Genomic DNA, 26,660 nt, shown 5'->3' with positions numbered 1-26,660 from the left:
ACGCCTGTATCTCTGAAAGTTTGTGTAGCCCTTCCCGTGGTCGCGTGGATTTTTCTCCGGGTCCTCCGAGTTTTCTCCCTCCACATTTAGAATCAACGTGCGTTGGTAGAATTTGGCCGCTGTAGTTTCCACGTGACGAGCCACTTCGTTGAGCTATCATTTGTGGCCATGTTACTTCTGAACAAGAGCTACACAGCTCAGCGGGCCATACCTGGTAAAATAATATAATGTAGTTTTTCGTTTAAATAATAAGTTTTAGACCACAGATGCACAGGGACATGCTCACAGACCTCTGAGAGTGAGTGAACGTCGCTGTAGCTTACAGGCCTCAATGGGAGTGAGTGAAGGTCGCTGTAGCTCACAGATCTCAATGGGAGTGAGTGAAGGTCGCCATAGCTCACAGATCTCTATGGGAGTGAGTGAAGGTCGCCATAGCTCACAGATCTCTATGGGAGTGAGTGGAGGTCGCTGTAGCTCACAGATCTCTATGGGAGTGAGTGAAGGTCGCTGTAGCTCACAGATCTCTATGAGAGTGAGTCAAGGTCGCTGTAGCTCACAGATCTCTATGGGAGTGAGTGAAGGTCGCTGTAGCTTACAGGCCTCAATGGGAGTGAGTGAAAGTCGCTGTAGCTCACAGATCTCTATGAGAGTGAGTCAAGGTCGCTGTAGCTCACAGATCTCAATGGGAGTGAGTGGGGGTCGCTGTAGCTCACAGATCTCTATGGGAGTGAGTGAAGGTCGCCATAGCTCACAGATCTCTATGGGAGTGAGTAAAGGTCGCTGTAGCTCACAGATCTCTATGGGAGTGAGTGAAGGTCGCTGTAGCTCACAGATCTCTATGGGAGTGAGTGGAGGTCGCTGTAGCTCACAGATCTCTATGGGAGTGAGTGGAGGTCGCTGTAGCTCACAGATCTCTATGGGAGTGAGTGGAGGTCGCTGTAGCTCACAGATCTCTATGGGAGTGAGTGAAGGTCGCTGTAGCTTACAGGCCTCAATGGGAGTGAGTGAAAGTCGCTGTAGCTCACAGATCTCTATGAGAGTGAGTGGAGGTCGCTGTAGCTCACAGATCTCTATGGGAGTGAGTGGAGGTCGCTGTAGCTCACAGATCTCTATGGGAGTGAGTCAAGGTCGCTGTAGCTCACATATCTCTATGGGAGTGAGTGAAGGTCGCTGTAGCTCACAGATCTCTATGGGAGTGAGTGGAGGTCGCTGTAGCTCACAGATCTCTATGGGAGTGAGTGAAGGTCGCCATAGCTCACAGATCTCTATGGGAGTGAGTGAAGGTCGCTGTAGCTTACAGATCTCAATGGGAGTGAGTGAAGGTCGCTGTAGCTCACAGATCTCTATGGGAGTGAGTGAAGGTCGCTGTAGCTCACATATCTCTATGGGAGTGAGTGAAAGTCGCTGTAGCTCACAGATCTCTATGGGAGTGAGTGGAGGTCGCTGTAGCTCACAGATCTCTATGGGAGTGAGTGGAGGTCGCTGTAGCTCACAGATCTCTATGAGAGTGAGTGAAGGTCGTTGTAGCTCACAGATATCTATGGGAGTGAGTAAAGGTCGCTGTAACTCAACATAAAGACTTAGCCACCCTGTGGCTATTGGGTAAACCACAGATGGGATCTGAAAAGTCCAGTAGAAATATCACGTGAGTGTGAGAAGGGAGGTAATGTCGGAGTCGGTTGCAATGTAACACAATTATAGGTCCGTAGAACTATTCCGGCAGTGGGGAAACCCACTTCATCACGTATCTCTCGTTCTCTCTTTCTATGCTCTCTCTGCCACCCGCAACTCCACCCCCCCCCATCCCCGTCCCCCAACCACCCCCCACCACCTCCACCCGCCCCTGCTGGTCGCATCCTCCCTCCCCTCCCTCCCCCCTCCGCCGGTCGTCAATCACGGGCGCAGACGGCCCCCTGGAGCTGCCGACGCTGCAGCTCATCCCGTCGTCAAACCAGGTGGTGTTCCGCGGCGATCGCCTCCCGCTGCAGTGCACCGCTACCTGGGTGGACGCCAGCACGACGATGGAGTGGCGCCTCGACGGGCACCTCGTGGGGGCCGTGGTGGACGGAGCCGCCGTGCTGCTGGAGAACAGCACCGTCCACGACTGCACGCTCATCTCCAGGTCGGAGGTCACGGGGTGGCGGAGGTGGAGGAGGGGAGGCGGCAGCAGGGGGGGGGGGGGGCGGCGGTCGCGCTATAAGTAACGGTCAGCCGGGATCGTGAGCCGGGTTCAAAGGTCATGATTCGGATAAAGGTCAGCCTGGTGCATGAACCAGGTTTAAGGGTGACGGCTGGGGGGGGGGGGGGTCATGAACCAGGTGAGATGTCATGCATGGGACAAGGGTCAGACTGGGTTGAGAGGCAGGACCATGCATTGGGTACCTCCCCCCCACCACCTTCCTTCTACTGTGAGCCATGATCTATTCTTCATCTCTTCGTCCGCACCTCCGAAAAAAGTTAAACGAACATACATAGATGGCATAATACGTGCACGGCATCATGTGTGCGCGAGAACCCATCATTTATTCAAATCACACCCTGCATGTGTGCATTTAGGCCCATAGCTCAAACAAAACCGCACGAACGAGACGTTCCAAGAAGAATGAGAAGGCACAAAAAACGAGACGTCGCAAGCGAATCGTGACCTCGAATCGCGACTTCAAATCGCGACAATTCACGCTGGCCCGGCATCGCTCACCACATGCAAATCGCAAGAGTCGATGATCAGTAATACTGTTTTTGATGTTTTTTTAATTTAACAGACCGCAGCTTTCGTCACAGCCATCTGTTTAGTATCATACCGGAACGCTAGTTTAAAATGCAAATGCCAATGTGAGGCTTTCGTTTGCCTGACTGGCATACTGTTTGGAAAGGGATGCATCGTATTAATATTTAATCACTTGCGAAATGTTTTCCGTTCAGGAAAGTAAGTCGGCTTTAGTTATGGATGCATCACTGGCCGGAGGGATGATGCCTGATGGACAAGCCTGACGACAGAATTACAGCCAAAGAAGAGAACACTCCAGGGATAAGGACCTCCCACCGTGGAGATAGAATGATGAAATGAGCTCACGTGGAGGAGTGAAATGAATTGTGGCATTGCCAAACATTTATTTGGTCATGGGCATATTTATTTCCTTGTAGAGAGGAGCTTTATAAATGTCATTTATTATTATTTCATTATCATCGCAGGATCATGCCAGATGGCGATGTTGGTGATAATGACAATGATGATGACAATAATGGTGACATTGTTGATGATTACTTCTTGAAATTGATGATTACGATGGCAACTATGATGAGGGCACTGATGATAATGACAACGAAGATGGACGTACGTATGTATTTTGAACTTCTTTCGCACCGTACGTTGCCAACGGACGATCCCAATTTGTGCCCGCGCGGTTCATCGCTCGTGGCCCCCCACTTCCCGGCTGTCCGGCCCCTCTCACTCGCTCGCCTTTACCCCCCCCCTCCTCCCTTACCCCCCCCCCCTCCCCCACAGTGGGCTCATGCTGCCGGACGTGAGCGTGGGGATGTCTGGCCGTTGGGAGTGCGTGGTGAGCACCGCGCGTGGCAACGCGAGCCGCGCCGTCGACATCATCGTCCTGGAGAACTCCTCGCTGCACTGCCCCGCCGAGCGGCTGCTCAACAACAAGGGCGACTTCAGGTGCTCGCTCGCTCGCTCGACCACCCGTCCACTCGCCCGTTCGATCGCCTGTTTGATCGCCCTACCCGCTCAGCAGCCTGGCAAACTAGAACAAATTAAACTATTTTTATTTTACCAGGTAAGATCCATTGATCTATGTAGCTCTTTTTCAGAAGCGACCTGGCCACAAATGATAGCTCAACGAAGTGGCTTATTACGTAGAAATGTATAGCAGCCAAATACTCTAAAACGCATGAGTATAAATGTGGAGTACCCAGAGAAAAATCCACGTGACCATGGGGAGAACATGCAAACTCCATATATAAAGGCATCAGGGTCGGGATCTAGCCCACAACCTCCTATATACCAGACGAGGTAGTTAACATCTCGCATGGCACCAACAAACGTAACTTGCTTCCGACAAATTTTCCCGCTCGGCTTGCAGCGCCCAACCGCGACCGTGAGCTCTGGCCGAGCCGGCAATGCCCGTTGGATGACGACGACAGCTCAATCCCGAAAACCGTCGGCGCCACAAGCTGCGGTTGACAGAAAGTTAGATCATTCCCCAAAGGTAGGACCATTGGCTAAGTTGATATCTATCAAATTACAGCGACTAGGCGAAAGGCCTACGCATGCTGCGTTGGCCACGGGGGTTTGTTTTACCTTGATTCACCACGCCGCTCAGTGTGGTTCAGTGAAGGAGGTGTCCGGGACAGGTTCAGACAGCCATGGCTGGGATTTCTATCCATGGCCAGGAATTTAACTCAGGTTTACCGGGTCTACAGCGCAGAGTGTGATGACCACCGCACTCCAGCTCCGACCCAACATTTTAACAGGAGTGATAGTAAAGTGAGTGTTGCAGGCACCGGCGCAGTGTGCTGGTAATGGCTTAACATCTGCTGATAGCCAAATGCGTAGATAAAAGATTTGAAGACCTCAAGAAGAATGAACTGATATGCCCCCCCCCCCACCCCCCACAAAGCGGCGCCCCGTCAGTGTCGCTCATGATCCTATGATCCTGATATTTTGCACATGAGTATTACTACAGTATCGATATGACCTTCTGGGCGATCTTCTGGCTTTACTTAAAAGCCACCGTACGTAATAAACTATGTAGGTAATGAAGAGGTAGGTTTTAGGTAGGGGGGACAACATTTTTTTTATTTTATAGAGAGAAAAAATGTAATAGTTTCCATACTGTTTTGGGGCATCTGCGAGCAATTTTAAGGCAAGGGAAGAGGGCAGCACCCGCAGTGCACTCTGGGTAATGCATATCATCAGGTGACGGGGTAGGTGGGACTTGGCAGTGGAACAAACGCGGTTGCAGCGACCTGGGAGCTGTTATTTACTGTATCGTTCTTTTTTTTACAGTCTTCTTTTGATATGCGGGCAGCTTCCAGATGTGTTCTGATTCGTCCTCTCTGCTTCTCTCCCGTCCATACCGTAACCTGCCTGACCGCCGAGTACACATTTGGATTATGGAGCATATCTGGAATTAATAGGTATGGAGACATTAACGAGTGGCCTAACGAGCAGCAGATGTGGGTCACGAGCAGGCTTGTTCGGATCCAACTGAACCACAATGTTAAGCACCCCAATATCAAATACTTGTTATAACATACAATTTTGAAACGTGAACCGTCTATGCGATTTTAATATGCCGTACATGAGTTCATGATAATAATAATTAATAGCCCTTTAAATTTTGATTTAAAGCTTTCGTGACTGCAGGGATTCATATTCTTGGTTCTTTCGGTAAAGTCACGTAGAAGGGAAACAATAAAATAATAAAAATATAAAACAATTCTCACGACGTTTCAACTGCAACACAAGAAATCATCATCAGGTGTTTTATATTTTTATTATTTTATTGTTTCCCTTCTACGTGACTTTACCGAAAGAACCAAGAATATAATAGCCCTTCGTTAATCTACTAATGAACGAAGGCCTCACCACGCTGCATTGGCCATGGGGATTATTTGACCATACTTCACCATGCTGGTCAATAGGGGTTGGTGGATGAGGAAGGGGGAACGGGACAGGTCCAGTTCAGATATCACTCACCACTCATTGTTACCCAAGAATCAAACTCAAGTTGCCATATTCATTCCATGGTGCGCCAACCACTGCATCACTGCTCCATCACGTACAGGAACTGTGACAGCTCCATACGCAACGTGGATGCAAACGCACAAACCCCCATTGTAAACGGCGCAAATGTTTCTCTACCAAGGAAATGGTTGTCCTTGAAGTGGAGGATTGTTAAGTCTCCACAGCAGACACGTCCGGAAGTCCTAAACCAAGCGCTGCCGTTGTCGCCTCGTGGTGGCCACCTTGCGCTCTCTTTCCTGGGGGTGGGGGGGGGGGGCGACGGTGGTGTGCGGGGGGGGGGGCAGAATTCACGACGAAGCTCATCGGGCTGGTTTCACTCCGCTGCGTTATCCACGAAACAAAACGCCTCTTTGGCGCCGAGCGGTGAGAGCCGTACCCCTTCGCCAGCCGTGCCGGAGACGACCGGTGGTTTGCATTAGGAGGCTGGCATGCCCTGCCGTGATTCACGCCACATGTCCGCTCAACATCTGGCACGCAAGCTTTCCAATTTTATGCATTCCTCACGCGAAGCTGTGACCCAGTAGAGAGGCACGGGCGCCGTGCCCAGCAGAGGGACGGGGCCAACCGATGAACGTGCCCGGCAGGTGCCCAATCGGCTGGTGGCACCACCCCGTCGCCTTCTGCCTCTCGTTTTCCACTGCACGGCCGAGCTGCTGTGCCAGCCTGGTTCGGCTCGGGAGGTGGACGTGTTGTTTTAGCCACCGGCGAATACGCGAGCCGTGCCCCTTACGTCGAATGCAATAAACGAGTCTGACTGAAAATGAGAAACCCCGTGACCTGAGCCAGATTCAGATGTTTTGTTTATACCGGAATTCCAGGGTTTTGTTCTGGCTCCGGTTTGGGGAAAAATATCAGCGGTGGAAAACGAACCGCCCGTTATTCGTGTGTGCCCTTCGCCGACTCGGATGTCCCAGGTGGGAAAAAAATGGGAGTGAAAGGCGTCGCGTCCGTTAACAAAATGCGCCGATGTCTGGCAGGTGGCCGCGGACGCTGGCGGGCATCACGGCCACGCTGCCATGCCCCCACCACCAGCCGCTAGCATCCGTCGGGCTCGCTGGCTCGGCAGTCTCTGCCGGCGGCGGTGGCTCCTCCGGTGGCGGTGGTCCCGGCGCACAGGTGGCGTCGCGGAGGTGTGACCGTACAGGGCAGTGGGTGGACGGGGACCACTCGAGCTGCCAGTACGCCAACGAGCATACGCGGCTTCTGCACACGTTCACTCAGGTGCATCCCCGTTGGCGGTCGCCGCGAACGCTTTCTCACGTGACGGAACGTCTCGTTCGTGCGGTTTTGTTTGAGCTATGGGCCTGAATGCATACATGTAGGGTGTGATTTGAATAAATGATGGGTTCTCGCACACACATTGTGCGATCTTCTTTTTTTTTCCAACCGACGGTTGCCAAACCCCACAGGCTCAAAGGCCCCAAAATGCCAAGCGGCCAGCGACGATGGTCAGCACGGTTGATGTTTGCAACAGATAAAAGCGAATACATTGCGCGAATTGAGCGAGGTTATTTAAATATATATTTAATAAAAAAACTTTTTTTTCCCCAAACACTTGGGAAACGAGACGCAGGCAGGGAATGCAGGTTTGTTCGTGTGACTTGTGAGCACCACTCACTCGCCCATCTCGCCCTCCTCACCATCACCACCATCATCGCCCCACTCACCATAATCACTCGGCTTGCTATCCTCAACCTCCTCACTATTCTCATCACCAATCACACCATCATCACCCTCTTCCATCCCCCTTACCCTCCTCATGAAAACTCATTTATTTTTTAAAACGCAGCTGTTTTGTCTCTTAGTTTGCTGTCCTCCCCCCGCACCTCCCGATGAACGCGGTTGGCTACGTACGGTGCTAAAGAAGGTCAACGCACACGCGTGCAATTGACCGAGGCGATAATCGCGCTGGCTCCAGGGCTGGATGCCTCACTGGGAATGCAACGGGTCGACCGGTAGTCTGGAGCAGGCCCAGAGACCGGATGTGGCGTGCTGGGTTCGGAAATATTTTCCGAACAGACCTAGCTAATACGAATCGCTGACTGAGAGAGAGAGTCCCAGGAATGTTCAAACTGTATGTTTATCATGTTTAAAAAATATATATACAGTAAAACCTTGGATTGCGAGCATAATTCGTTTTCGGAAACGTGTTTGTAATCCAAAACACTCGTATATCGAAGCACAACGTATATTAGTTGTGTGATCACGTGACGCTCGGCAAGACCTCGCTCGTTTATCAAATTAATATTAATTATAAAAAAAATTTGCTCATCTTGCAAAACACTCGCAGACCAAGTTACTCGCAATCCAAGGTTTTACTGTATATGTACCTGGGGCAGTTATTTAGGATGGATAAAAATTCTGATATAAGGAGGAAGGATATTCGCAGGTTGGACTGATTTTGGAAAACTGCATCGATTTTACTTTGTAAGAAAGTTTTTTTAATCATGTGTATATATTACCTACTGTGATTTAATATACTGTATATGTGTTTTGGTGGACCCGTGGTGCAATGGGAAACGAAATTGCACTGTAAGCCTGGCCAACTGAGTTTGATTCCTGGCCACGGCTGAAAGCCCCTTTGATTCTGAAACCGATCCATAACTCCCGAACCCTTTATACCGACCCACACTGAACAGCGTGGTGAAATATGGTCAAACAACCCCCACAACTGCTTTATTTTTTTAATCATTCACAAAATTTCAAACCAGTGTCAGACTTCCAAAGGACACAGCATAGGCATGTACAATCTACAGTACATATATACATGATAAGAGCTGTTTATTGCTTGGGTCATGTCCTCTTTGAAATGAAGGGGGCATTCGATGCCCCATTTAATGTACACTACAAGGCCAGGGTAGGTGGCCGCAGGGGGTTGGGGGTAGGTTGGAAAAGGCCATTGCTTTCGGGTGGCACTCGTTCGTGGTCTCCTCTGAGAGTGTGGATCCCTCCTCACCCTCCACCTCCTCCTTCTCGCGCCGCAGATGCCGGTGAACGCCACCACGGCGCCGACGCTCGCTCAGCAGCTGCTGCCGTGCATCTCGGAAGCGCCAGGCCTCGCTGACAAGATGGACGTTGTGTTCGTGGCGCAGATGCTGGAGAGGTTTACTGCGTTTTCGGACAGGAACAGAGAGGTCTCTCTTCACAATGTGCATCCCATATTTCACACATCCTATACGTGCACATACATACACATACAAATACGTTGAAATGCTATGCCTGAAATAACAAAAGTAAATACCATTTGAGTGTTTGCCACCAGACATGGGTGGCAGTAAAACAGCAAAACGAGAGAATTGAACATAAATATGACTATATTTGTTTAAAATCCACCAAGCACGGACTCAGAACCGTCAAAGCAAAATAGCGCAGTAAAGTGTTTAAAACGATGACCCTTTGTGTAAAACAGTAATGTTGAAGAGATGTTTACAAGTCCAGAGAGATGAAAACAATAGTGTGATCTACTTCAAAACAAATTCACAGGTGGGGAAGCAAGGGGAATATTCGACCAGCCGTGTCTAGCAAATCATATTCCCCGAAGATGACAATGCTGTACATGTGCTGCTTCTTAAAGGTGCGGATGAAAAAGCATTCTGGGGTATTTTGTGATCGTGGCTTTGAAGGGCCGCAGACTGCCTGTGCCTGGAGGCTGCGCATTTCATGAATCTCTGCTGGGCTCCCCTCAAAACTCATTGTGGCCCTCACCGCGGCGTCTGGCTTTGTTTTGTCGCGCAGCTCGGCGAGCTGATCGTGGACATGGCGAGCGCCGCGATGGGCGCGGACGAGGCGGTGCTGGGCGCCGCGCAGGCCGAGGCTCGGGCCTGCAGCCGCATCGTGGCGAGCGTAGAGCGCTTCGCTCGCCAGGCCCTGCTCGGGGGGGCCCAGGACTTCAATAAGGTCGCCGGGCGCCCGACACCTTCCCTCACCGATGAGCTACTGCCAGGGTTGGGCTGCGATTCTGGGCCACTGGGAATTCTGGGCCACTGGGGATTTGTAGCATGCACAGTTTTTTTCGATCACACTCAGAGAGAGAGGGAGGGAGAGAGAATGAGGCGTGGGAAACCACGGACGAGACCAGGAAGGCAACAACAACTATTGACCGAGTTGAGCTGCCACAAAAGCAACCCAACTTAACTTTGAAATCCAATCAACGAGAACAATATTTAACGTGTAAATGCAATCACACCTCAGGACGCGTTACAAACTAGAAGCAACAAAAACACTGACGTGAGGGTAGAAGGGGTCCGGGGAAGTCCGGGCAGGGAAACACGGGCGAGAGGAGAGCAATAGTGCTACCCAGAACACAAGTGTTCCCGACCTCGTCAGATCTCAAAAGCTGAGCGGGGTTGAGCCTGGATTCTGCTGGGATGGGTGACCACGATAATAGGAGACGCGGGGCTTAGTAGTGGGCAGCAGTACTCACATGCCATTGGGGGGCCCGCGTCCAACAGGAGACTAACACAGAGGACTGCACATTTACACATCATGTGTGTTGAACTTCTTTCGCACCACCATACGTAGCCAACCGTGCTAATCGGAGGTGCATGCGAGCAGTCGTCACCTCACGCATGCCCCCACGACCGCTATCCCACACTCCATCTCCCTTCTCCTCCTCCTCCTCTGCAGTTCTCGGCAAACATCGCGATGACTGCTCTGCGCATCAAGCCGTCCAGCTTCTCGGGCATCACGTGCACGGCGTTCCGCAAGACGGCGAGCTACGACCGGCTCGCGGTGACCGCCCCGCGTGACAGCGCCGGCAGGGAAGCCGTGGCCTTCGCCGCCGACGGCGGCGGCGCCTCCGGAAGCTACAGCGGCAGCGGCGGCTTTGACCAGCAGCTCAGCTTCAAGTGCAACGCGGGAAACCTGACCCACTCGCTGCTCCACTTCCCCGGCAAGGTAGTGGCACTGGCAGGCAGACACACCAGAGGATGTACGTACGCAGGGCAAGGCAGGATAAACGATGCAGAAGTCTGGCAGAGGACATGGCAGTATGTTACCTATGTACGTTGATCTTCTTTCCCCACCATGCGTAGCCAACCGTGCTAGTCGGAGGTGCCCGCGAGAAACAACAGAAAAAATGCAGTCCTAAATAAATGAGTTTTCGATTTAGATTTACAAGTACACAGTTCCAATGTGCAGGTGAGTATTGCAGACATGATTTGGTACAAATAATACACTGGGTGGGAAATGTGTGCAGGATTGGGGGAGGGCCAAACACAGGCAGCGGAGTGGTCTCTATGAGTCCAGTGACCAAGGGCAAGAGAAGACCTGAAGAGCAGATGGCGGGATACCGTTAGGGCAGATTCTGGCACCTGTAGGATTTGGTGGAGGGTAGAAAGAGCTGGCGAGGTGCGGTGGCATCTGTGGCTTTCTTGGTTGGTCTCATCCACCTGAGAAGTTAGAGCAGGTGGAGGAGGGGGGAGGGGGGTCATCGTAGCGAGTGAACGCGTCGCCGAAACTCATTGCCGAAACGCCCTACGGGCGCCGTTTCTGTCGGGCGCTCCGCACTTCCAGAACACGGTGGCCGAGGCGTCGGTGCAGCTGCCTCCGACGCTGCTGGGCGGCCCGGCGGGGCCCGGCACGGGCTGGGGTTCCCGAGCGCCGGCGCCCCTCCCCGGCAGCCCCGGAGACAACACCTGCCTCCTGCAGCTGGTGGTGTTCCGCAACGGGCGGCTCTTCCCGCCGGCAGGGAACGCGTCCGACGCGGCCGACGCCGGCAGGCGCAGGGCAGTGGTGACGCCCGTGCTCTACCTCAACATCGGTGGGTGGCTCGACGCGCGGGCTGCAGTCGTTGCCCTTCCCCCACCGTCGCCGATTGGCCGCGGTTGGCTACGTACGGCGCGAAAGAAGTTCAACGTGCGTACGTTTTAGGTTGGGATCGATTGTTTGCTCTGCTGCTCAGTTCGCAGTGTAACCACAGCTTCGTTTCTCACTTAGAGTTTTCTGCATCACTGTTAGCACGGAGTAGGCCTAGAGGCAGGCCCATACAGTAGTCACCGTCAGAGGGAGGTATACTAGATGTGGTGTTCCGGGTGGAATAATATTTTCCGGGTTGGTAGGATGGGGTAGGCCTAGAGATGGGACGTGCCTTTGGAGCCATAGACTAGTAGTATATGGTTATCTATGTAAGTCGGTGAATCTTTATACTATTTATATCTCAAATCGTGGACGACACAGTACACCGCAGCCCATTTTGATAATTCGCAGGCAGCGTTTGGGATATTCACCATGAGGCTACTCCTGGAGCCGTCCACTGCCCTCACTCACCAACGCCGACGTGAACGTACACGTGAACTATTCATTTTTATCTCGTGAAAACATATAGATTTTCGCTGGATAATCTCTTTTGCAAGGGTGTCCCGGGGAGTCAAGTGACGCATACAGAGCAAGCACGCATAACGACACGTACACAAACGGATTTAAATCTACAACATAAACAGTTTACGTTTAGGCAGTGTGAAATGCATATGTACAGAGTCAAAAAGTAGGAACATTTCTGCTTAACTCCCCTCCTTAAAAAAACGTCCTCAGACACTCGGCACGTTCATCGATAACATTGCCACAAAAGCAAAAAGCAAGCATAGAATAGGTGACATTTAAGGCATAGCAGGCAGGCTATGAAGAGCAATTGCCAGTGTATTTGACGAATGTTTTGAGTTTTCGTTACCTGTGCTGATGCAGCACTGCCAACACAGTTGGGTAAGACGGAAAGGTCTCGTCCACGACTCGATATCTCAGTCCCGCTCCTCACCGCGATCCCTCTCCTGCGCGCAGACGGACTCGGCGCCGACGACCTGGTGGACTGGGTGGCCGTGTCGTTGCGCCGTTTCTCGCCCGGCACGGACCCCGTGGCGGCACTGTGGGACCCTGAGGCCCGGGGCGGGCGCGGAGCCTGGGGCCTGCAGGGCTGTCGGCCTGATGGCTCGGAGGGCAACGTCACCACCCTGCGCTGCGGCCGCCTCGGCAACTACGCCGTGCTCATGGTGCGCGCCCCCCGCGCCCCGCGACGTCTTAAAAAACGAAATCAGTGACGAAAATGTATTTTCTTTTAGCCACAGGTGACCATGAGTGGACACCAAGCGTGATGACTCACCACCAAAATTCCAGGCACAACAGTGGGTAAGTTAACATCCCGCCACAGTGGCGAGATGTTAACTCCCTCGCCTGGTATACAGGAGTTTGTGGGTTCGATCCCAACCCTGACTCCTGTATATTTGGAATATGCATGTTCTCCCCGTGGTCGCGTGGATTTTTCTCCGGGTCCTCCGGTTTTTCTCTCCACATTTAGAATAGACACACGTTTATAGTATTTGACTGATACAAATTTCCACGAGATAAGCCACTTCGTTGAGCCATCATTTGTGGCCAGGTCACTTTTGAAAAAGAGCTACTGTATATAGTTCAGTGGGCCTTACCTAGTAAAATCCAAATAGTATAGTTTTAGTTTAGAATGGTTTTCTCTCCGATGTGTGTTCCGGATCTTACCGCATGTTGTTCTGGATGGTGTCCACCTCCTGGGCGCTCTTGTTCATGAAACGTTTGTGTCCCGGTGCGAGTCTGTGAGACTCTGTGCAAGTCAATTGGTGTCTATACGAGTCTTAAGGCTTTCGATGTGAAGTTGGTGGTCTCTACCGCTGTGTAGCTGTTGAGTGTGCAGGCAATGCAACTGCACCAGGACCCATGGGCTGGAGGGGCACCAGGCACCAGGGCCCATGGGCTGGAGGGGCACCAGGCACCAGGGCCCATGGGCTGGAGGGGCACCAGGCACCAGGGCCCATGGGCTGGAGGGGCACCAGGCACCAGGGCCCATGGGCTGGAGGGGCACCAGGCACCAGGGCCCATGGGCTGAAGGGGCACCAGGCACCAGGGCCCATGGGCTGGAGGGGCACCAGGCACCAGGGCCCATGGGCTGGAGGGGAACCAGGATACAAGATACGATTGGGGGAGGTGGGGGGTAGGGATTAGACAGGGGACCCCATTTCATTCCTCAGCTCCAGGGCCCGTGCTACCAATGTTACTTCATTGATAAAAAAACCGTGGCGCTCATCGAGCCAGACTAACGCTCCTCTCGGGCTCAGTCAGTGGAGCAGCTTGTGAGTGTCGTAGACGGTACATTTGCACCGAGGAACCCACGTTCCAGCGAGGGTCATAGGGCCGCCGGGCTACGAAAACGGCCGGAATTTGGACACGAGTGACACGTTGCCTTGCCGACGAGACGCGACCGTCCGTGCGTTTTGTGCCCGCAGGACGTGGTGGCGGCCGGCGCGGGGGAGCAGGCGGCAGTGCGGCTGCTCCACCCGGCCGTGTACGTGTGCTCGGCCCTGCTGCTGCTGTGCCTGCTCGCGCTGATCGCCACCTACGTCCTGCATCACAGGTGCGGCCGACAAACTTTGCTGCTGTGTGTTTATGCCACGAGTGTTATTGTGGCAGGTATTGTTGGGCAGCAGGGTGGTGCAGTGGAGATGTTAACTACCTCGCCTGGTCTGCAGGAGGTCGTGGATTCGATCCCGACCCTGACGCCTGCTGCTGCTGTATATTTGGAGTTTGCGTGTCTCTGTCATCATCATCACGGTGGCTAGGAGATGTTAACTACCTCGCCTGGTATACAGGAGGTCGTGGGTTCGATCTCAACTCTGACACCTGCTGCTGTATATTTGGAGTTTGCGTTTCTCTCCCCATGGTCGCGTGGAATTTTCTCTGGGTCCTCTGGTTTCTCCCTCCACATTTAAATGCATTTAGAATATTTGGCTGCTCTCAATTTCCACATGATAAGCCACTTGGTTGAGCTATTATTTGTGTCCAGGTCACTGAAAAAGAGCTATATAGCAAAGTGAGCCACACCTGGTAAAAATAAAAATAGCTAATAAGGGCCTGAGTTCGATTCCTAAATCGGGCGCCTTTCTCCATGGAGCTTGTATGCTCTCGCCCACTGTTGTTGATGGGTTTTCTCTGGATTCTCCAGTTTTCACCTATAGCCCCAAAAAAATATGTAATATTACATAACTAGTATTAGCCAAAACAATCCAATACTGAATATGTAACTGTTAATTACTCAATTGGGATTACATACAGCAGCAGTACCATCGCCCACTACTACAAAGACTTGGCAGGACCCTCCTGAAAAAGATTCTTAAGACTCGGCGAGGCTTTTCTAAGGATGCTGTTATTGTTGTGACTTACAGCATACAGCCCATGTGTAGTGGATGCACTCAATTTATTAACAGCCTTCACAAGTTAAAAGGGATGACTACAACTTTCAGTCAGGACAGCTGGCAGACTGCCTGACAAACGATGCCGAGAAGGTGAAGACGGTTGACGAAGACTCCAGCAGCCCGACGGGATTCCAATCCAAGCAGCAGCCCCGAGCCTTCACTCGGGGTCCCCTTTTATACTCCTGCCGTGGCCTCGCTCCGCCCCGGCCACGCGCCCCTCCTAGAACCTACTCGCGGGTTCCCGGGCTTACTTCACGTGCCCCCTCTATCACCTTTGCCCTACATCCCTCTCTCTGGCTTATCACGTGACCTGCTGACAGACAGGGCTGCTGCAACTACAGATCTCCTTCTCTGCCAGCAACCCGCGCTATGCTACGTCGTGATCCATTCCATGTCACTACACACGCATCAATCCACCACTGGATGAAGGCCTCCACACACCATGTCGGCCATCTTGGTTGTGTGACCTTCCTCACCTGGCTACTCGTGGGTGGGTGAAGAGACTGGGTGGGTGGGTGGGCGGTTTCAGATATCACTCGCCACTTATGTTAGCCGTGGCCTGGAATCAAACTCAGGGCCGGGAATCGAACTCAGGTCGCCGACTTCATAGCGCAATGCGATTACCGCTCCACCACCGCTCCACCCCAGGTGCTGCAATGGCCTCACCCCTAGGCTCCAGTCTCTATGTGTTTGCTCAGCCAAGTCCTGATGCCAGGAGCTTCACGAACTCACTTTGTACAGACGACTTAGCCCAATATTGTCAATGAATCGTCATTATCAGAATCAATAATCGTCATTCATAATAATCATCATGAACCACCTCCATCATAAATCCATTATTTCCATCAATGCTGATGGTGAACTTAGTTATTATGGTGGCGGCAGTGGGTCTGCTAGTGGCGGCGGTGGCACTGTTGATGGTACAAGGGGTGATTGTGCCGATCACAGTTCCGCTTCACTTGGTGTCTACATTTTTAGTATTATTATTATCATTATCGTATCGTCTGCCCTTCTTGTCGAGCCAGGTGACAGAGCCCCCCGAGTCCCCACCGCCGGGTCCGGTCAGGGGGCGGCACTCGTCACAGCGGTCTGTCACTGACCCACACCCGCAGAGTGGGCTGTGGGAACATGGGCTCCAGATTGGCTGCACACAAACCCTGGCCAGTACAGAAACTTGTTGCGTCTAAAATAATGTAGCTGCATCTCAAGACGCCCAACACGTCACGGGTAGAACACTGAAAAATAGCAACGTTTGTACGCTGTATATACTACACTTAAGACACTTGGCAGATGAAGAGGCAGGCATAGGCAAAAGAAGTACCTGTGTGTGTGTGTGTAGTAGTAGTGAGTGTGGGGAGCGGTGGTGTCGCGGTTAGCGAGCTGCGCTATGAACCCGGCGACTCGAGTTCTATTCCCGCTCACGGCCAACATCAATGACGATTATCTGAACCGGCCCTAGGCCTCCCCTAGGTCGACTCAGTCTAAAATGAGTACCTGGTACGGTGTGTAAAACATAGCCACGAGGGAGACAAAGGCGGCCGGGCACGGTATTGGCCATCCACCGCCTCGTGTGCCATACCGGCCTTCACAGGTGCTACTCGCTAACAGCACTTGCCCCAACAGTCTGTTCAGGCTTTACGGGGAATCTTTGTCTTTGTAGTGGTGAGTCACTGTGTCTGGATGGTAATTGTGTCGAGGGTTAGCCACCGTGCGACGAACCCGGTGACCCCCCCGCCCCCCTTCACGGCCAATATCAGTTGTGGGCAGCGAGGCTTTCAATCAGTACTTGTAAACATCACCACTGGGAGACAAAGACGGCCGGGCGTGATGCTTGGCCACCACACCCCGTCGTGCTACGGCATTGACCTTCGTAGGTGCTCGCTGACACAGCGCTTGCCCCAGCTGTCAATTCTTAAGGCTGCATGGAGAGAGTTCCATACCCTTTGTTTTTGCTTGTGCTCAGGGTGATCCGCGTTGGCCACAAGAGCTGGCACATGCTGCTGAGCCTGTGGCTGCACCTGGCTCTCGCCACAGCCATCTTCGCGGGAGGCATCAACCGCACGCAGCCCGCCGTCGTCTGCCAGGCCGTGAGTGGGCACGATCGTTTGTCCGGCTTTATTTCGCTCTCTGCGTGCGCGGCTTTCACTCTCATTTCGTTTGTCCTGTGGAAGATGTTTTCAAAGAGAGAGAGAGAGATGCTGTTTACTATTGAATTTGGTCTATAATTAATGATGATGATAATTATGATTAGGCCCCAAAAACCCCACGCAGTGTAGAGAGGCTCTCATCCAAAGTGCCATACGGATGAAGTCCTCACGCACTGTGTCTGTCACGGGGTTTGTTTGACCGCAGTTCACCACGAATGTCATTTGCGGTTTGGTGAAAGTGGTGGCAGCCCAGGACCAGTTCAGATACCGCTCAACGCTGATGGGGACCGTGGCCGGGAAATAAACGAAGGTCTCGAGCCACTGCTCCGAATGATATCTAACCCACGTGTGTCATGATGCCTCGTGATTCTCTGCGGGTGATTGACAACGGCATCTCTGTATGTTGAAACGTCTTTCGCACCGTACGTAACCAAGCGTGCTACGTACGGTGCGGGGGAAGGACAACGAACTAAACGCAAAAATTAGTTGTGAATTTAGATTTAAAAGTGCATAGCTCCAGTGCCTTACCTAATATCAGAAGGAAGAGCATTCCAGGTGGCTGCAGAAGCGCATTTGAAAGTGCGCGATGCAGTGACCGTCTTTGTTCGACGGTTAGCCAAAAGCCACTGCCAGGATGACCGTAGTATGTGTGATGGTTTACGCTCGTTGACGATATCAGCAAGGTATTGTGGTTCCTTTGTGGCAAGCACTGTGTGTGTAATGAGTGCGGCTTCATAATGTGTTCGTTCGGCGAGCACTGGACAGACACGGTTACATTTTGCAGTACTGACAACGTGATCCTTGCTTCAACTCGAGGGACAATAGACTTCGTTCAGTGGCCTAGCACGGTCAGCATCGGCGCTGGTAAAAGGAGCAAAATGGGGGGGGGATACCCTCGTCAAATATCGTCCCTCGTCGTAGCCCCGACGGCTGAGCCCCTTCTGCCCCGTGGGCCCTGGTACAGTCGCGCGCCGCCCGCTCGCTCGATGGCTACGCTGGCACCGTCCGTTGACGCGCGTCGTCGTCATCATCATTGTCGTACGTTCGCGGGCGACAGGTGGGCATCGCGCTGCACTACGCATCGCTCGCGTCGCTGCTGTGGCTTGGAATCCTGGCGCGGAACCTGTGCAAGCAGCTGCGTGGCTGGAGGGCGCCGCCCCAGCCCGGTGACGCCGCGCCGGGCCCGCAGCCCCGGCCCATGCTCCGGTACGTTGGGAAGTGAGCCACGAGCGGCGGGCGGAGAGGCGAGCTCGCCCCAACAAAGACGAAGCAAATCACCAACGTCACCGCTCTGTTGCTCACAGAGCGGTGAGTTAGCATCCCCGGTGGCGGGATGCTAACTACCTCGCGTGGTATACAGGAGGTCGTGGTTTAGATCCTGACCCTGACGCCTGTATATTTGGAGTTTGCATGTTCTCCCCGTGGTCGTGTGGATTTTTCTCCGGGTCCTCCGGGTTTTCCCTTCCTATTTAGAAATGTGCATTTAGAGTATTTGACTGATATGATATTCCACATGATAAGCGACTTTGTTGGGCTATCAATTGTGGCCAGGTCACTTCTGAAAAAGAGCTACATAGTTCAGTGGGCCTTACCTGGTAAAATTTTAAATAGTTTAAATTATCACTGCAATGGATTATTCTGGCTGATTTGGTCAGATGTTTTACTATCTTCCGACCAGACGTCCAGCTCTGTTTGAGAACATCGTACTTTGTCAAATGATATGCATCCAAAAGCATGATGGGAGTTGCGTCTTCCAGCTGTACGTGAACATACCTTTAAATCTGTCATCAGGTTTCGGTAGCTTAGCAGACGTGAGCACAGATAGTGCCTGAATGGGTGGCCACCAACAATTAACAGCTCTGGGGTTGTCGGCAACAGAGGGCAGTGCAGCAAATGTAATTGTTGCACTGTACTTCAATGCTGCCTCATCTCATCATCTGTACTCCTTGCCTTCACCAACCCATACTGATCAGCGTGGTGAAGTATGGTCATGTATACCCCATGACCCAGGAGCTCTAGAAATACAATTGTACAATTCCGAGATGCTCCATTTAATTGACACGTTAATTTACAAAGCAATTCCTTTTCAAATCCAAGTGTTTAATCAAGTGATTGTGATTACAATGCTGGTTGTTACACACCGTCCGTCCGTGCTTGTAGTTCAAGGCACCGAATCTGGTTCTGTGTAAGCTGAGCCACAGGGCCACTTTATCAGCGATACCGTCCCCCCTCCCTCCCTTCCCGCCCCCCCCCCCCGCACACTCTGCGGGCAGCACCACCATCTGTCACAACACGGCCCGTGCCAGCGAGCGCTACATCTATCGCTCGTAATCAGAATCTTTCGCGCGCGTTCCACGTTGCGGGCAGCCGTCGACCAGGGCCAGCGGTGCTTTGAATTGCGCCCCGTTAACCGTGCCCCTTTGCATTGCTCAGGTTTTATCTGATCGGAGGAGGAATTCCCATCATCATATGCGGCATCACGGCGGCGGCGAACATCAAAAACTACGGCAGCACCGACAGCTCTCCCTAGTGAGTGGCTCCGTGTTGGCGCAAGGCGTCGCGTGGGAATGCGCGTTCCACGGAAAGCATTGTCCATTGCGCTCGACTTACATGGTGGCTAGATGTTAACTACATTGCTTGGTATGCAGGAGGTCGTGGTTTCGATTCAGACCCTAACGCCTGCTGTATATTTGACGTTTGCATGTCTCTCTCCCCGTGGTGGCGTGGTTTTTTTCTCCGGGTCCTCTGGTTTTTCCCTCCACATTAGAAACATGCGTTTAGATTATTATGTTGCTATAAATTTCCACACGATAAGGGACTTTGTTGAGCTATCATTTGTGGCCAGGTCACTTCTGAAAAAGAACTGTTTAGCTCAGTGGGCTTTACCTGGTTAAATAAAAAAAGTTGTAAGTTTAGTTTAAAAACGTGCACTAATTATTATACATTTTCCTCCGTAAGCTGGCGGTTACTTAGGAATGTGACGATCGATTCGTCGAATATTATCGATACCTACGTTCAGAATGAAAGCTAAGTATTGGGTTGTCTAAATGTCAGCTTTGAGAATGAAACATATCAGCTTGACTGTCATGCAAAGAACATTCCTCTCAGTGGCAGAGCAAGTGGGAAAATGCTGTCCCCCTACCGTACGGACCAGAGATCACTTGAAGGGATCTCAGAAGTAGTTCCGGCATATCTGCTTCTCTGGTCCATTTTCGAACGGGAGGTTTTGGCTTGCTTTGTAAGGTATCTGAATTGATTCTGACTGATTACATCATTCCATGAGCACCACTGAGATAGCATTGGGAATCAATACAATCATACAAAGTTTGTATATGTAAAAATGTTAATCACCCCTTTCAAATGGCACATAGGCTATGATGTAACCTCATTAACTACTAGAAGCACTACAGTAACAACAAAGTTGAAAATAACTATTGTTTATCACTCAAATTGTTAACGAAAAACCTAAACCACTAATTGAATCTTTACACGCCTAATGGTCACCTTATAAACATTTCGTGATGCCTGTTCTTCCGCATTGTTTGCTTTCCACTTGCGAAGCTGCTGGATGGCGTGGGAGCCCAGCCTTGGAGCCTTCTACGGCCCCGCAGCCTTCGTCACTGCCGTCGCGTGCATCTACTTCTCCTGCGCGCTCGCCCGCCTGCGCAGGATGCGCTCTCGATGCAAACGCGAGGCCCTGAAGGAGTCGCAGGCCGTCGGCGGCGCCACCACCGCCCTCGCCACCGCCGTCGCCAACGGCAGGGACGACGACAACAACGAAGAGGAGAAAGAACGGGGCGGCCGTGGCCTGGTTGGCCCGGTGAGCCTGCCGGAGCAGGCCCTCGCTCGCCCCGAAGCGACGGACTCGGCGTCGGCGTCGCAGGCGGAGGCGCCGGCCGAGGCGCCGGAGGACGAGCTGCCGCCGGGGGCGCGCCTCGCGGGGCTGGCCGGCACGTTCCTCGCGGCGACGGCCGCCTGGGCCTTCGGGGCGCTGGCCGTCGCTCGCCGGGACGGGAGGGTCGAGTCGCACGCGTACGCGGCGCTCTACGCCGCCTCCGCGACGGCGCTCGGCCTCTTCCTGCTGGCGCACCACGGCGCGCGGCGAAGGGACGTGTGGCAGCGCTGGCGCGCGCGCTGCCCCCGCCGGGCCCCCGGGCGCGACTACACGCTGCAGCTGGGCCCCGGCTCCAGGCTGCCGTCCGGCACGTCGCTCACCGTCAACGGCTCGGGCCCCGCCACCGGATGCGGCAGCGGCGATTCGTCGGTGGCCGAGAAGTCCCACTCGACCGCAACCAACGGCGGCAAGCTCACCAACCTGCAGGTGACCTGTGACCTGTGCTCGCGTGCCGTGGCGTCGCTTTCCTCTGCCCGTGATTTTTGATAATGCGCCCTCGTGTGTTTCACTCGGATGGCGCACTGGACGACATTGTGGCCAGAGCGGTATCTCGATGTGGAACGTTGTGTTTCTCGTTGTATGTCCAGCAGAAAAGTTGAATTCGGATTTTGGTTCAAATCCATGATAAAAGTTGATGAGGTGGTTAGCGAACTGCGTTCAGAACCCACCGGACCTGACATCTGTGGCAAATGACAATTGAACCAGTTCTTGGCCTCTCCCTTCATCAACCTGCACTGACCAGTGTGATATGATAAACAAACCCTGTGACCGATGGGAAAGCCCTCATAAATCAGCGTATTGACAGAGGGTTGTACACGAATAGAATGAGATGTTTAATTATATTTTTGTGTTCCTCTTTGCGCCATCCCACCGACCGTAGGTGGCGCGCAGCCGAGGCCTGGCACCGATGGCGCCTTTGCCCTGCGACGCCAACAGCCTCACGGAGCACTCCATCGACCGCGACCTCAATATGCACGTCGTTCCCGTGGAGTGCGCCATGGCGGCGGCGGCGGCGGCCGCGACAGCCGCAGCGTCTGCGGCGGTGCAGGGAGGGCAGCACAGGGCCAGCGGCAATGGGCACGTCGGGCGTCACTCGGGCGCGAGATCCGGAGGCGGCAGCCGCTCCAGGACGGGTGGCAACAGCGGCGGCGGTGGCGGCAGCTCGCTGCCCCACGGGCAGCAGCAGACGCAGGCGCAGAAGCAGAGGGCCAGCCGCCTGGCCGTGCTGCGCGAGTACGCGTACGACGTGCCGACCAGCGTCGACGGCGAGGAGAGCAGCGACCGCGCCGCTGTCGGCGGTGCCGCTCTTGCGGCCGGCAGCGACCAGGACAGCCGCTGCGGCAACGGCAGCGCCACGGCGGCCCTGGAGGCGGCCGCGGTGGCGCCGGCGGCCAGAGCGACGGCACCGACGCCGGCATCGCTCGCGAGCCACGGCAGGAGCCGCAGGTGCCGGCTGAAGACGCGGGCGAGGGCCAGGGCTTCGAGCGAGGCGCTGCAGGCCACGGGCGTCGACGCCAGGCCCGGCGCGGCGGCCACCGGACTGAGCCAGCAGGAGAGCAGTGATAACGCCAGCACGCTGCCGTGCAGGAGCAGCGACGAGGGCAGCGGACGGTCGGGCCAGCTGGCAGAGTGGCCGCTCCGCTCGCCCTCGTCCACTGAGGCGGTGGACCGGGCGCCGGGAGGAGGAGGAGGAGGACTGGCTACGGCATCCGACAGAACCATCACCATCGAGCTGGGCACGCGGGAGCGGCGCTCGCATGGCCTCAACCTGGCGAGCCAGAATGGAGCGCTTCAGGGAAGCCGGCAGAGCATCGGCCTGCTCAGCTCCGACAGCATGGCCAGCGTGCGGACTGGCCACTGGAAGAACGAGACCACCGTGTAGCGCCCGTACACACGTTAAATAAGTGTGCGTGCGTGCTCGTGTTTATCTGTGTGTGTGTGTTTTCACATATATATGCACGATGCGCAAGTTTGTGTACAGTGTGTTATGTACGTTACAGGAACTTCTTCGTTGTAATATAGAGTTTGTCACTTTGGGTTTTCAGTCTGTTTTTACCACTTGCACACAAGTTGTTCGGTGGCGCTCAAGAAATGCGATGAAGGCGTCGGCGTGAACCTCTCCTTGTTGTCTCCGGGTCGTTTTGCCGCTGTAGCCCCCCACTCGCAAATCCTCCAGCGCCCGTTGTCATCGTCTGCGTACAAAGACCAAAGATGCACTTAGACTATTTCATTTTTTGCAATCGCGAGACGTTTTCTTCTTTGAGAGAAACGGCCGTTCAGATCCTCCAGTGCCTTACGAGAAAACTTCAAAGGATGCTGCAAAGTTTTTGTAAAGTTTGTTATGACGTATAGCAGGGTTGAGCTCTTTCGCTCGTGGACTAAATCATTACCACAGCAGTATTCCAATTGTTTCGTTGTGTTTAAGAGAAATATCTGTGTGAATGGCTACGCATTCGGAATCGATGACCGAACGTCATGCTTTTTACCGATGCGGAACATTAGCAAATGAATTTATTACAAAAACAAATGAATATCGAAGCTTGTGAAACAAGAGCGGAATCATTTGAGACGCGATGGACCGAGCCGCGTGTGCAGGCGCTGTCACCGGGATGCGTCACTCCTCTGCGTTTTCTTTTCTATTCATAGAAGCACTCGTAAAAAAAAAATCCGCTGCTGAAGACTCTTCGCAATACGAACCTGCGCGGCCGCCTGTTTCCGCCGACCGTGCGTGCGTCCGCCGCCGGATTCCCCAACAGCCGCTCCAGAGTGCTTTTCAAAGCACGAGGCGGTGCGATCGTCGAAACTTAACATTGCCCGCCTGTAAACACTTTGCGCGCCCGGAAGTGAGGCGCGCGATAAAGTAAAACCCAAGAAGCGCGAGGGCGAGACGTCACGTGCCGAGGATGAAGACAATCAGTGGAAGAAGTGTGGCGATGGACTGCGCGCGACAGCCACTCAATCCATAGTTCGGGGTTTCGCGGTGACCCACCATTGTCCGCCCTTCCACGTCGTTTACTGATCTCCGTTCAATGACAAATGAAGTCACTTACAAGCTGCGTGCGCCTGATGATCGGTAAAAACATTCAGAGAGGGCCAACTTAAATTGGGATAGACATGGGTTTGTGCTTCGAGCGTGCATTTGTACAGTACCAGATTAAGCTAGTACGGGACCTGTAGTATATGTTATGAAGGGGCCCTAAATTAAAAAAAAAACTTTAATATTAAAACGTATATTTAACTTGCATAGTAAAGTAATTGTACTTTTTAATTTGCTATACAGCCAGATAATACGACAAATCGCTAACCTTAAACACCCAGTCGTTCATAAAAGTTGAAGGCGGTATAGTACTATAGTAATGGAGCAAGTGCAGAGTCACTGAACCGGAATTGATAGCTTGAAAGCGTTTAGCGTGGGGCCCTTGAAAGTGCGGGACCCGTAGCTACATATGTAGCTACTTTAGCTACTAGGATAATCCGGCACTGTATTTGTGTTCCCCGTGACAGAGAGAGCTCCGATTAAAATTAAGATAAGAGGTCATGTGTGTGCGTCCCACGTGACGTCGATGACACTGCTTCAGATTAACAGCAGGCAGACAATACGTCTCGTTCACGTATTCCTTTCTCCATGTTAAAATGTAAAAGTATTTCTTACACTACCCATCAGTCGCACAGTCTTCTCGGAGTGCATGTTTTCAGCTGCGTTGTTTCGAGACAAGCAAACTCTGGACCGGTTTCCACGCGAAGTGTCTCATCAGCAGAGTCGGGCTTATTTTGAGATATGCATCAACTTAAAAGCGGTTTTTACTTCACACGGGAGACAAACAACAAAGACAAAGATCCCCCTATAGCCTTAACAGACCGTAGGGGCAAGTGCTGTTAGCACCTATGAAGGCCAGCACGGTACACGAGGGAGTGGGTGGCCAGCACCACGCCCGACAGCCTTTGTCTCCCTCGATGAGATGTTTACACACAGCACTAGTTACTCAAATGAGGAGTCCACCTCGGGGAGACCCACAGCCGGTTTAGATAATCGTCACCTGGTGTTGGCTGTGAGCGGGAATCAGACTCTGGTCGCTGGGTTTTGTAGCACAGAGCGCTAACCACTGCACTGCGACTGCATGAGAGTCATACACATGCAACTTAAATTGCACATTATCTCCATTGTTATTTGAATTGGCCCTTTCTTCGTCACGTGGGCGTGTTCACCAATCATCAGACACGTGCAGCGTGGAACGACTTGTATGTGAAGGGAGTGTGGCGAAGGGGGGAAGATTGGTGTTCATGGAAAATGTGAACAGTGGGTCACGGGAACAGGAATTTGAGAAACCCTGCCTTAGTTAAATGCATGATATGAAGGAACCCTTTTAATGTACGGCACTATGTGCATTAGGCACTCGCCAGTATTTGCAATAGAATAACAACCTATAGGCGATGATTCGTGCTGTGGAAATTGTGCAGTAGGATTGAAATGAATTGGGAAATCCAAATGTGATGGAGGGATGGATGGTATTATCCTTGTTGCTGTGGAGAAGATCACCTACCTGTTTATGCAAAGTCAGTCGTTTAATGGTACTTACAAATGAGAGGGGGAAGGAAATGAACACGAAACGCGTCAGTGGTATATTCACAGTTCGGCGGTGGTTGCCCCTGTACCGTTATTTTTTTGTTTCCCCTGTTTAAACAAATAATTTAATATATAATTCATAAATTAACATTCAGTCTACTTTGTCCTTTTTTTGTTAAGCATGATAAATCTCCTTTAAGCTGCATTCGGTGTTGTATTTAATTGCCGTGTAATTGTAAGAAATAAAAGCATTATTTTTGAAACTTTACGAAAACACATTCTCAAAAGGCCTCTCCATTTGTGCGCACACGCCAAATCCACCTCTCAGCGAGCATGCAGCTCTGCCCTGCTTGTTAGTGCTGAGTGGCAGCCCGGCTATAATTGGGGCTATTATGCAGCCAACAAAACGTGTCGGTGGCTCACAACAAGTTTGCTGGTCGAGCAGGAGAATGTATGGCATTGCAGGTGCGCTCAGGCTGTGTGGACCACCACTGCTATCCATTGGCTTGGGCATGGGGTTGGTGGATTCGTGCAGAGATAGAGCATTTGTTGTGCCTGGAACACACCCTTGCAGGTTGGCGACGTGCGTGCAGGATTTGGCACAGCAAGTGTGTCTAATTTATCAGTACCGCGTTTACATCTTACTTCCTACAATGCACGGGTTGTATCCGAGTACCTTACGTATGCAAACGTATCCAAGAAATTTGCCAAACATTCCAGAGCAGGACCTTCTTTAAAAAAAAAACTTCTTGAGACTTAGGCTTTCTTGGGTATATAAAGAATTGTAACTTATTCAGTTGCGAGCAGTGGGGAATTGCAAAGGAGGTATGTGGTAGGGAGAGAGAGAGGGCATGGCTTTTTAAAAGGACCTCTCTCCCCCCTCCCTGGCTGCTGCTTCTATTGTTCATGGTTCATCTTTTTTTGGCCCGTAGCAAATTGTGGTAATTACATGCATGTTAAGACCTAACCACATGCAGATTGTTACGAGAAAACATAAGGGTTTTTTTCATACTGTACTTTCAACCCTGTACCTTTCGCATGCATGCTGAAGATTTAAAATATATCTGTAAAAAAAACGTTT

At 52.5% G+C, this 26,660-nt stretch overlaps 1 protein-coding gene across 2 annotated transcripts in view; it reads left to right on the top strand.

Moving 5' to 3' along the window:
• LOC116940664 (adhesion G protein-coupled receptor A3-like) overlaps positions 1 to 25,853 on the top strand; it is a 113,373-nt gene extending 87,520 nt beyond the window's left edge. For both annotated transcript variants that reach the window (XM_032950791.2, XM_032950792.2), the window contains exons 7-20: positions 1,906 to 2,122; positions 3,506 to 3,670; positions 6,739 to 6,982; positions 8,746 to 8,895; positions 9,497 to 9,658; positions 10,388 to 10,657; positions 11,276 to 11,522; positions 12,536 to 12,744; positions 14,008 to 14,135; positions 16,937 to 17,060; positions 18,178 to 18,326; positions 19,554 to 19,649; positions 20,682 to 21,441; positions 21,896 to 25,853. In XM_032950791.2, the coding sequence (XP_032806682.2) occupies positions 1,906 to 2,122; positions 3,506 to 3,670; positions 6,739 to 6,982; positions 8,746 to 8,895; positions 9,497 to 9,658; positions 10,388 to 10,657; positions 11,276 to 11,522; positions 12,536 to 12,744; positions 14,008 to 14,135; positions 16,937 to 17,060; positions 18,178 to 18,326; positions 19,554 to 19,649; positions 20,682 to 21,441; positions 21,896 to 22,897 (3,923 nt within the window). In that variant the 3' untranslated portion in view covers positions 22,898 to 25,853. The remainder of the gene's footprint in view (positions 1 to 1,905; positions 2,123 to 3,505; positions 3,671 to 6,738; positions 6,983 to 8,745; positions 8,896 to 9,496; positions 9,659 to 10,387; positions 10,658 to 11,275; positions 11,523 to 12,535; positions 12,745 to 14,007; positions 14,136 to 16,936; positions 17,061 to 18,177; positions 18,327 to 19,553; positions 19,650 to 20,681; positions 21,442 to 21,895) is intronic.
• The last annotated feature ends 807 nt before the right edge of the window (positions 25,854 to 26,660 follow it).

Source organism: Petromyzon marinus, chromosome 9 (assembly GCF_048934315.1).
Source record: "Petromyzon marinus isolate PM22_M1 ecotype Great Lakes invasive population chromosome 9, UKy_Petmar_22M1.pri1.0, whole genome shotgun sequence".
In the NCBI taxonomy this organism is placed as follows: Eukaryota; Metazoa; Chordata; class Hyperoartia; order Petromyzontiformes; family Petromyzontidae; genus Petromyzon; species Petromyzon marinus.
The sequence above is the reverse complement of the archived record's forward strand: the minus strand, read 5'-3'. Positions and strand labels throughout refer to the sequence as shown.